General features: G+C 55.2%; 1 protein-coding gene across 4 annotated transcripts; it reads right to left on the bottom strand.

Moving 5' to 3' along the window:
* Positions 1–369: 369 nt before the first annotated feature.
* On the bottom strand, positions 370–4,659 carry LOC139073072 (spectrin alpha chain, non-erythrocytic 1-like). Of its 4 annotated transcripts, none has more exons than XM_070556030.1 (11): positions 4,492–4,659; positions 3,165–3,287; positions 2,877–3,094; positions 2,688–2,792; positions 2,499–2,603; positions 2,391–2,423; positions 1,411–1,458; positions 1,230–1,298; positions 838–1,149; positions 537–743; positions 370–454 (listed from the first exon to the last, which is right to left on the bottom strand). In XM_070556030.1, exons 9-11 carry the CDS (start codon positions 1,043–1,045, stop codon positions 390–392), a joined length of 480 nt encoding a protein of 159 aa, XP_070412131.1. In that variant the 5' UTR covers positions 1,046–1,149; positions 1,230–1,298; positions 1,411–1,458; positions 2,391–2,423; positions 2,499–2,603; positions 2,688–2,792; positions 2,877–3,094; positions 3,165–3,287; positions 4,492–4,659; the 3' UTR covers positions 370–389. The 4 variants fall into 4 exon arrangements, with proteins under 4 accessions (XP_070412131.1, XP_070412132.1, XP_070412133.1 ...); XM_070556031.1 differs by having other exon boundaries at positions 2,877–3,011; XM_070556032.1 differs by lacking the exons at positions 370–454; positions 537–743 and having other exon boundaries at positions 1,002–1,149.
* Positions 4,660–11,391: the final 6,732 nt, after the last annotated feature.

Genomic DNA, 11,391 nt, shown 5'->3' with positions numbered 1-11,391 from the left:
AAAATAGTGCCGTATTGCAAAACCCAATCATACTTGTTATGTATACATTAGTTTTGTAGATATTTTTTACAGATATATATTTGTGTGCAACAAATCCAAACTTAGTTTGTCATTCTTTATTGAAAAACAACAAAATACAGTTATACAGAAGTGTGGGAAAATGATAATGTGAAAGTATTGCTATTTAAATGTAATCATATTTATCTTTAAAAAGAAAAACTCTAAAAATGTCCTGTACAGCATCATGACAGAAGAATGGTGGTCTGTCTGTCAGAATGTGCTGAACAGATTTGCTCTTTGAAGAGGAGTGTCATGTTTGGAGGAAGGTACTTAACCCAAGACATGCAGAATACAACACTGACCAAAAACTGATGGAAAAAATGATTTATTTATAAGGAGGAACTTAAGGTGCACAGATAAGTCTGTGGTTGGAACTGCAACAACAGCTCAGCGTCTGGAGGAGGGAGAACACAGGTGAGCTTAGGTTCTGGTTTCAAAATCCATTGTAGGCAGGCAGAGGTGTTCAGCAGACTTACTGTGGTGGGTGTATGTGTTGGCTGGAGGAGGGAGAGGTAGAGAGGAAGCGCAGGAGAGGGAGCAGAGGTGGAGAGAAGCGGGGCGTCCTGGTGGATGGGGCACTGGGTGAGATGAGAGGTGGGTTATGGAGGGTGGTGATAAGGTCCGTGTGTTGAATATCCAAATCCTGGAGTAGAGGTCAGTATCCAATGAGGTCGACAGGAATCCTGAAGAATGGTAAATCCAATATAAGAGCAAAAACACTACGAAATAACATTAATCCTAGGAACACTAGAGGTAACACGAGTGGCTGGTTACTACCAAAACTGAGGCAATCTTCTGGCGTCAAATTGTGTCCTCCATCCACCTTAAATAGGAAAGCACCCCGCTGATTGCTGATCAGGAACGGCTGGGGTGGAGTCACCAGAACCATGAAGAACGTGTCTCCAGAGACAACTCGGGTCCTGGTACCAATCAGGAAAGCGGACCTTATCACCCAGAGCTGCCAGGTCATGCTCAAAGCCTTCATGTTCACGCTGCAGAGCCTGAACGCTGGCCAGGTGGTGGCCGTAGTTGTCTGTGTTCAGGGCCTGGTTCTTCTCCTCGATCCACTCTTTGGTCTCATCAGCGTCTCTGAGAAGACATCAGAACTCCGTCTGAGTGTGGGTCCAAACTCTACTGACCCGTAAGCGGCGCATAAGTGTGCGGGGTACCTGTGGAAGCGCTACACCTCATGGGCGCTGCCCAGCATGTTGCAGCGAGCGCCAGCGGTTGTTCAGCTCCTGGAGAGAAACCAAACCCAGTGAGATGAAGGTGGACGCCAGCGGGCTGGACGCCGGACGAGGAAACCTGGAGACGGATCGCACAGACAGGAAGGGAAGAGCTTCCTCTTACCTTGATGGAATTAAAGTTAGCCGTCGTCTGAACGCCCAACCGTACGGTCTGAGGTCAAAGGTCACAGGAAACACACACCAGTCAGCAGTCATACAGATGCATAAAGATAACTGTAGCCATGGCAACCAGCTGACATGTCCCCACTTTCACCAGCACCTGGTGCCTGCCGGGTCACCTGAATTCCTGTGTGATTTCAGCACGGTCGGCCGTGACTGCGGCCATCAGAGGTGACCTCTGATCAGCTGAATGAACTCACCTTCTAGGGTGACGCCGTGTTACCCCGGGTTTCCACGGGAGCCGTCAGCAGCACGTTACTGCAGCAGCACGTCTTGCTCGCGTAAGCTGCTGCTTGGCCCTTCCCACGAGACGCGAAGCAGCAGGGGAGCAGCTGTCACCGACCGAGCACAAAGTCACTCGAGTGACTTCGTCAGTAAATACAACAACAAGCAGGAGAAAACTACAACATGGTTTGTGTTTTATGTTCTGTCCGTTTTATAATCGCCAATACGGACCTGAAAAACAAAGGAGACCGCTAGCTGTGTGAAAACTTCTCACGGGACCGCTCAGTTAGTAACCTTTTTTAAAAGTAAAGCAACCGGAAAGCAGTACGTTCTTTATTCTGAAAATCTCGGTAGCTTCTCTCAATTTCCGCGTCCGATTTCCTGTCTTTCCTTCCCCAAAAATGTCGAACTTGACCCGTTTCAGAGGCGTCGCGCGTAGAAAATAGAACCGGCGCGTAAGGGCCGCGACATGCTGCTCCTGAGACGTGGCCGACTCGCGCTGCTGACGGCTCCGGTGGAAAAGGTTCTGTTGACCACAGCGGTTCCTATCAGCAGCTATGACGTGCTGCTGCAGTGACGTGCTGCTGACGACTCCTGTGGAAAGCCGGGGTTAGAGTCGGCTTCATCCTGTAAACAAACAAATGAGTGGTACCAAAAACACCACGTCTGGTTCTGGTGGAGGCGGAGGACAACACGCACCTTTCCAGGAGCAGAACCCAGATGTTCTTGTTGCTACAAACAGAGACGAGCAGAGTTAACAAACCAGGAAGTGAGAGGGACCAGCTGCTGCAGACAGGTGACGCTCACCTGAGCCTGAACCATAGGAGCCTCCTCAGCCATCAGACCTTCTGACTCCAGTTCAGATGCCACCTTGTTGATGTCCCTCAGGCGGGACTCGTTGGCCTTCAGGTCCTGCAGGACAAAAGCACCTGCTGATTATCACCTGAGCTGATCTGACAGCTGCTGCTGGAAGACGGAGAGGAGGAAAAGTCCAACCTTCTGGAAGTCGTCAAACTTCTTCTGCAAGACCTCGACCTGCTCCAGGTCCGACCCGTCTCTCCATCCTCATTCAGCTAAAGACGCGAGTTCAAGTAAAACAACCTAAAGTCACACAAACACAAAGCAGGTGTGGAGATGTTCGCTCTGAGCTGGAGGTCGTTCCTCGGCTGTGAAGGGCACACAAACCTTGTTGGTGCTGTTGAGCAGCGTGAGGATGTCGCCCTTCTTCATGGTGACCTCTCCAGGACTCTTCTCCTGGTAGTCGTACAGAGCCAGAACCAGCTCCTTCCCGGTCTCATCGTCAGTTGGAGCCACTTGTTGCTGTCGGGTTAACAGGTCTGGTGTTAGAACGTGGTGGATAAGAATGTTCTGACGGGCCGAGGGTTCTGAACCAGCGAAGTGACCTGGACCCAAACAAAGTGAGCCAGAACCTGCAGACACCTCAGAAACATGTCAGGACCAGACCTGCTCTACCTTCTTCCACCATGGTCTCTCCTTTCTGGGTGACAGCCTTGATGCGAGGTTCATGACCTGTGATCTCAGCCTGCAGAGCCTGGTGCTTCTTCAGCAGGTTCTGGACACCAATCAGGTCCTTTCCTGAGGACACATGTTAGAGTTCAGCATTATGCAGTAGACAGACCAGTTTAACCCAGGGGTTTCTTTCTTCTACAATCTGCTCTTTAACTGTATTATTTCCTGCTATTTCAGCTGTTAACTTTATTTTCTCTCTAAGTGTTTTTCTCCCCAGAAGAAGCTACAACGATGTTCTGCTGAGCTGTGGTGGCCTCATGGAGGGGGCCATCATCTAGCACACTGCTGCTAACCACTTAATCATTCTCCCTCTCCTGATAATAACATTTTACTTTCTTTGATGTTGGATGTACTACTGCTAGTTTACCCGTTTAATTATAGATCCACTAGGATAAATACAATAAAGTTTATCTCTCGCCAAATAGAATATTTACTAAGAAATCACAATGTAACGTGTGTGTGTGTGTGTGTGTGTGTGTAAAAGCCATGCGTAGTGTTTATTTATAAAGCATATGTTGTTGGATTTTATCCAGAATCGAGACTTTGAAAATATAAAGTTTAATTACAGTTTGATTTATTTGACATCTGTATAATGTTTATTATTTTGTTTTTTCCCCCTAAATACCTAACGTTTTAGTTAACATGAATATTAGTCATTCATCCCAATACATGAAGTTACACATTTTAAATTTTAATAGGGGAAGACTGCAGGAGGGAGCAGTAAAATACAGGGGGTCCCCTGCAAAAACTAACTTTAGGAGTCTGATGAAAGTTGCTGGTATTCCCGCTGCTTCTTCGGTAAACAGCGCCAACAAAAACAAAGAAACTTGGGATCTTGTCGGCGTGGCAGTGGGATTTAAGGGAAACGCCGTATGCCCTATAGACTTCTCAACGAGCTGCAGTATTTCTCCGGTCAGATCTGTCTCCGAGTTCCACGAGCGGTCAGCCCGCAGCAGCGAGGCGCCGCATCGATCAGCCTGCCCGGCCTGACCGCTGTGGATTACCGGATGAAAGAATAGAGCACAGAAGTGTCCCCCCAAGCGGCGCGCCCCGTCATATTTCAACCCATTTTTATCTTAAATGCACTGGGTTTTACCCTACTACCCATTTAAATATGCCCTATTAATTATTTTACCGTATTTTACATTTAAATTTCATGGTTAAACAGTACATGCTACATGTTAAACTGATAGTTAGCTAGCTACTTTGGTAAACTCAGCTAGTTTAAAGGCAGCAGTGACATAAAATACAAATATAGATTTTAACTTACCGAAAAAAATGAAGTGGAGACTCCTTGGACGCTCTATTAGTGCAATTAATACCACAGCAAGTCATTTTGTCCAACAATTGCACCAATATTATCCAAAACAGAATTCACAAGCACAGAGACTCAAAATCCCGACACAGTTTCCAGGAGAGACCGAGGCTGTACTGAGGCCTTTCCATGGAGCTAGCTATGTGGTCACGTGGGTCTGAGGCGGCGGTCACGTGTGTCGGATGCTCATTAATTATACAGAATTTTAGGCTTTCAATACACTTAAACAGAAGAGTGAGAAAAAAATTCACCCCCCTCAGAGTTGTCATGAGTATAAACTAGATAATTTAGACAAAAAACCATTTTTTGAACCAGGCTGTAAACATGTTTATTTCTGCTGTGAAAATGGCATTTTTAACATGGGGGTCAATGAGGATTTGCTCGCTTCTGGTACCAGCCCCCAGCGGATGAGGGTGGAACTGCAATTTTTCTTACTTCCGGGTTGGGACCATTTTCTGAGCGGCATTGTGGGGGCTTGGCCCCGAGGAGCGTCTTGCCACATGTCAACAATGGGTCTGACTGAGGGCCTCCAGGAGAGAAGCCCAAGCAAGACGCGCCCCGAGGAGCGTCTTGCCACATGTCAGCACTCGGTCTGACTGAGCGTCTCCAGGAGAGAGGCCCAAGCAAGACATGCCCCGAGGAGCGTCTTGCCACATGTCAACACTGGGTCTGACTTAGCGCCTCCAGGAGAGAGGCCCAAGCAAGACGCGCCCCGAGGAGAGTCTTGCCACATGTGAACACTGGGTCTGACTAAGCGCCTTCAGGAGAGAGGCCCAAGCAAGACGCGCCCGGAGGAGCGTCTTGCCACATGTCAGCACTGGGTCTGACTGAGCGCCTCCAGGAGAGAGGCCCAAGCAAGACGCGCCCCGAGGAGCGTCTTGACACATGTCAACACTGGGTCGGACTGAGGGCATCCATGAGAGAAGCCCAAGCAAGACGCGCCCCGAGGAGAGTCTTGCTACATGTCAACACGGTCTGACAGAGGGCCTCCATGAGAGAGGCCCAAGCAAGACGCGCCCCGAGGAGTGTCTTGCCACATGTCAACACTGGGTCTGACTGAGCGCCCCCGGAGAGAGGCCCAAGCAAGACGCGCCCCGAGGAGCGTCTTGCCACGTTTGAACACTGGGTCTGACTGAGCGCCTCCAGGAGAGAGGCCCAAGCAAGAAGCGCCCGGAGGAGCGTCTTGCCACATGTCAGCACTCGGTCTGACTGAGCGCCTCCAGGAGAGAGGCCCAAGCAAGACGCGCCCCGAGGAGCATCTTGACACATGTCTCCTCTGGGTCTGACTGTGACCTGTGGCAAGACGCTCCTCGGGGCACGTCTTGCTTGGGCCTCTCTCCTGGAGGCGCTCAGTCAGACCGAGTGCTGACATGTGGCAAGATGCTCCTTGGGGCGCGTCTTGCTTGGGCTTCTCTCCTGGAGGCCCTCAGTCAGACCCATTGTTGACATGTGGCAAGACGCTCCTCGGGGCGCGTCTTGCTTGGGCCTCTCTCCTGTGGAGGCGATCAGTCAGACCCAGTGTTGACATGTGTCGAGAGGCTCTTTGGGCGTTACTTGCTTGGGCCTCTCTCCTGGAGGCGCTCAGTGAGACCCAGTGTTGACATGTGGCAAGACGCTCCTCGGGGCGCGTCTTGCTTGGGCATCTCTCCTGGAGACGCTCAGTCAGACCGAGTTCTGACATGTGGCAAGACGCTCCTCGGGGCACGTCTTGCTGGGGCTTCTCTCCTGGAGGCGCTCAGTCACACCCAGTGTTGACATGTGACAAGACATTCCTCGGGGCGCGTCTTGCTTGGGCCTCTCTCATGGAGGCCCTCTGTCAGACCCAGTGTTGACATGTGTCAAGACGCTCCTCGGGGTCGCGTCCTGCTTGGGCCTCTCTCCTGGAGGCGCTCAGTCAGACCGAGTGCTGACATGTGGCAAGAAGCTCCTCAGGGCGCGTCTTGCTTGGGCTTCTCTCCTGGAGGCCCTCAGTCAGACCCATTGTTGACATGTGGCAAGACGCTCCTCGGGGTGCGTCTTGCTTGGGCCTCTCTCCAGAAGGCCCTCAATCAGACCCAGTGGTGACACGTGGCAAGACGCTCCACGGGGCACTTCTTGCTTGGGCCTCTCTCCTGGAGAAGCTCAGTCAGACCCAGTGGTGACATGTGGCAAGACGCTCCTCGGGGCGCGTATTACTTGCGCCTCTCTCCTGGATGCCCTCTGTCAGACCCAGTGTTGACATGTGTCAAGACGCTCCTCGGGGCGTGTCTTGCTTGGGCCTCTCTCCTGGAGGCGCTCAGTCAGACCCAGTTTGACATGTGGCAAGACGCTCCTCGGGGCGCTTCTTGCTTGGGCCTCTCTCCTGGAGGTTCTCAGTCAGACCCAGTGTTGACATGTGGCAAGATGCTCCTCGGGGCACGTCTTGCTGGGGCTTCTCTCATGGAGGCACTCAGTCAGACCCAGTGTTGACATGTGGCAAGACGCTCCTCGGGGCATTTCTTGCTTGGGCCTCTCTCCTGGAGGCGCTCAGTCAGACCCAGAGGAGACATGTGTCAAGATGCTCCTCGGGGCGCGTCTTGCTTGGGCCTCTCTCCTGGAGGCGCTCAGTCAGACCGAGTGCTGACATGTGGCAAGACGCTCCTCCGGGCGCGTCTTGCTTGGGCCTCTCTCCTGGAGGCCCTCAATCAGACCCAGTGCTGACATGTGGCAAGACGCTCCTCGGGGCGCGTCTTGCTTGGGCTTCTCTCCTGGAGGCCCTCAGTCAGACCCATTGTTGACATGTGGCAAGACGCTCCTCGGGGCGCGTCTCATTTGGGCCTCTCTCCTGGAGGACCTCAGTCAGACCCAGTGTTGACATGTGGCAAGACGCTCCTCGGGGCGCGTCTTGCTTGGGCTTCCCTCCTGGAGGCCCTCAGTCAGACCCATTGTTGACATGTGGCAAGACGCTCCACGGGGCACGTCTTGCTTGGGCCTCTCTCCTGGAGGCGCTCAGTCAGACCGAGTAGTGACATGTGGCAAGACGCTCCTCGGGGCGCGTCTTGCTTGGGCCTCTCTCCTGGAGGCGCTCAGTCAGACCGAGTGCTGACATAAGGCAAGACGCTCCTCGGGGCGCGTCTTGCTGGGGCCTCTCTCCTGGAGGTGCTCAATCAGACCCAGTGGTGACACGTGGCAAGACGCTCCTCGGGGCGCGTCTTGCTTGGGCCTCTCTCCTGGAGGAGCTCAGTCAGACCCAGTGGTGACACGTGGCAAGACGCTCCTCGGGGCGGGTCTTGCTTGGGCCTCTCTCCTGGAGGCGCTCAGTCAGACCGAGTGCTGACATGTGGCAAGAAGCTCCTCAGGGCGCGTCTTGCTTGGGCTTCTCTCATGGAGGCCCTCAGTCAGACCCAGTGTTGACATGTGTCAAGACGCTCCTCGGGGCGTGTCTTGCTTGGGCCTCTCTCCTGGAGGCGCTCAGTCAGACCCAGTTTGACATGTGGCAAGATGCTCCTCGGGGCGCTTCTTGATTGGGCTTCTCTCCTGGAGGCCCTCAGTCAGACCCATTGTTGACATGTGGCAAGACGCTCCTCGGGGCACGTCTTGCTTGGGCCTCTCACCTGGAGGCGCTCAGTCAGACCGAGTAGTGACATGTGACAAGACGCTCCTCGGGGCGCGTCTTGCTTGGGCCTCTCTCCTTGAGGTTCTCAGTCAGACCCAGTGTTGACATGTGGCAAGATGCTCCTCGGGGCACGTCTTGCTGGGGCTTCTCTCATGGAGGCACTCAGTCAGACACAAGTGTTGACATGTGGCAAGACGCTCCTCGGGGCACGTCTTGCTTGGGCCTCTCTCCTGGAGGCGCTCAGTCAGACCCAGAGGAGACATGTGTCAAGATGCTCCTCGGGGCGCGTCTTGCTTGGTCCTCTCTCCTGGAGGCGCTCAGTCAGACCGAGTGCTGACATGTGGCAAGACGCTCCTCCGGGCGCGTCTTGCTTGGGCCTCTCTCCTGGAGGCCCTCAATCAGACCCAGTGCTGACATGTGGCAAGACGCTCCTCGGGGCGCGTCTTGCTTGGGCTTTTCTCCTGGAGGCCCTCAGTCAGACCCATTGTTGACATGTGGCAAGACGCTCCTCGGGGCGCGTCTCATTTGGGCCTCTCTCCTGGAGGCCCTCAGTCAGACCCAGTGTTGACATGTGGCAAGACGCTCCTCGGGGCGCGTCTTGCTTGGGCTTCTCTCCTGGAGGCCCTCAGTCAGACCCATTGTTGACATGTGGCAAGACGCTCCTCGGGGCACGTCTTGCTTGGGCCTCTCTCCTGGAGGCGCTCAGTCAGACCGAGTAGTGACATTTGACAAGACGCTCCTCGGGGCGCGTCTTGCTTGGGCCTCTCTCCTGGAGGCGCTCAGTCAGACCCAGTGTTGACAGGTGGCAAGACGCTCCTCGGGGCGCGTCTTGCTTGGGCCTCTCTCCTGGAGGTTCTCAGTCAGACCCAGTGTTGACATGTCGCAAGATGCTCCTCGGGGCACGTCTTGCTGGGGCTTCTCTCATGGAGGCACTCAGTCAGACCCAGTGTTGACATGTGGCAAGATGCTCCTCGGGGCACGTCTTGCTTGGGCCTCTCTCCTGGAGGCGCTCAGTCAGACCCAGAGGAGACATGTGTCAAGATGCTCCTCGGGGCGCGTCTTGCTTGGGCCTCTCTCCTGGAGGCGCTCAGTCAGACCGAGTGCTGACATGTGGCAAGACGCTCCTCCGGGCGCTTCTTGCTTGGGCCTCTCTCCTGGAGGCGCTCAGTCAGACCCAGTGTTCAAACGTGGCAAGACGCTCCTCGGGGCGCGTCTTGCTTGGGCCTCTCTCCGGGGGCGCTCAGTCAGACCCAGTGTTGACATGTGGCAAGACACTCCTCGGGGCGCGTCTTGCTTGGGCCTCTCTCATGGAGGCCCTCTGTCAGACCGTGTTGACATGTAGCAAGACTCTCCTCGGGGCGCGTCTTGCTTGGGCTTCTCTCATGGATGCCCTCAGTCCGACCCAGTGTTGACATGTGTCAAGACGCTCCTCGGGGCGCGTCTTGCTTGGGCCTCTCTCCTGGAGGCGCTCAGTCAGACCCAGTGCTGACATGTGGCAAGATGCTCCTCCGGGCGCGTCTTGCTTGGGCCTCTCTCCTGAAGGCGCTTAGTCAGACCCAGTGTTCACATGTGGCAAGACTCTCCTCGGGGCGCGTCTTGCTTGGGCCTCTCTCCTGGAGGCGCTAAGTCAGACCCAGTGTTGACATGTGGCAAGACGCTCCTCGGGGCATGTCTTGCTTGGGCCTCTCTCCTGGAGACGCTCAGTCAGACCGAGTGCTGACATGTGGCAAGACGCTCCTCGGGGCGCGTCTTGCTTGGGCTTCTCTCCTGGAGGCCCTCAGTCAGACCCATTGTTGACATGTGGCAAGACGCTCCTCGGGGCGCGTCTTGCTTGGGCTTCTCTCCTGGAGGCCCTCAGTCAGACCCATTGTTGACATGTGGCAAGACGCTCCTCGGGGCACGTCTTGCTTGGGCCTCTCTCCTGGAGGCGCTCAGTCAGACCGAGTAGTGACATGTGGCAAGACGCTCCTCGGGGCGCGTCTTGCTTGGACCTCTCTCCTGGAGGCGCTCAGTTAGACCGAGTAGTGACATGTGGCAAGACGTTCCTCTGGGCGCGTCTTGCTTGGGCCTCTCTCCTGGAGGCGCTCAGTCAGACCGAGTGCTGACATAAGGCAAGACGCTCCTCGGGGCGCGTCTTGCTGGGGCCTCTCTCCTGGAGGTGCTCAATCAGACCCAGTGGTGACACGTGGCAAGACACTCCTCGGGGCGCGTCTTGCTTGGGCCTCTCTCATGGAGGCCCTCTGTCAGACCCAGTGTTGACATTTGTCAAGACGCTCCTCGGGGCGCGTCTTGCTTGGGCCTCTCTCCTGGAGGCGCTCAGTCAGACCGAGTAGTGACATGTGGCAAGACGCTCCTCGGGGCGCGTCTTGCTTGGACCTCTCTCCTGGAGGCGCTCAGTTAGACCGAGTAGTGACATGTGGCAAGACGCTCCTCGGGGCGCGTCTTGCTTGGGCCTCTCTCCTGGAGGCGCTCAGTCAGACCGAGTGCTGACATAAGGCAAGACGCTCCTCGGGGCGCGTCTTTCTGGGGCCTCTCTCCTGGAGGTGCTCAATCAGACCCAGTGGTGACACGTGGCAAGACGCTCCTCGGGGCGCGTCTTGCTTGGGCCTCTCTCCTGGAGGAGCTCAGTCAGACCCAGTGGTGACACGTGGCAAGACACTCCTCGGGGCGCTTCTTGCTTGGGCCTCTCTCATGGAGGCCCTCTGTCAGACCCAGTGTTGACATTTGTCAAGACGCTCCTCGGGGCGCGTCTTGCTTGGGCCTCTCTCCTGGAGGCGCTCAGTCAGACCGAGTGCTGACATGTGGCAAGACGCTCCTCGGGGCGCGTCTTGCTTGGGCCTCTCTCCTGGAGGAGCTCAGTCAGACCCAGTGGTGACACGTGGCAAGACACTCCTCGGGGCGCTTCTTGCTTGGGCCTCTCTCATGGAGGCCCTCTGTCAGACCCAGTGTTGACATTTGTCAAGACGCTCCTCGGGGCGCGTCTTGCCTGGGCCTCTCTCCTGGAGGCGCTCAGTCAGACCGAGTAGTGACATGTGACAAGACGCTCCTCGGGGCGCGTCTTGCTTGGGCCTCTCTCCTGGAGGCGCTCAGTCAGACCGAGTGCTGACATGTGGCAAGAAGCTCCTCGGGGCGCGTCTTGCTTGGGCCTCTCTCCTGGAGGCGCTCAGTCAGACCGAGTGCTGACATGTGGCAAGACGCTCCTCCGGGCGCTTCTTGCTTGGGCCTCTCTCCTGGAGGCGCTCAGTCAGACCCAGTGTTCAAACGTGGCAAGACGCTCCTCG

This window comes from Nothobranchius furzeri, chromosome 11, assembly GCF_043380555.1.
Source record: "Nothobranchius furzeri strain GRZ-AD chromosome 11, NfurGRZ-RIMD1, whole genome shotgun sequence".
Taxonomy (NCBI): Eukaryota; Metazoa; Chordata; class Actinopteri; order Cyprinodontiformes; family Nothobranchiidae; genus Nothobranchius; species Nothobranchius furzeri.
This window is presented reverse-complemented; position numbering and strand designations above follow the sequence as displayed.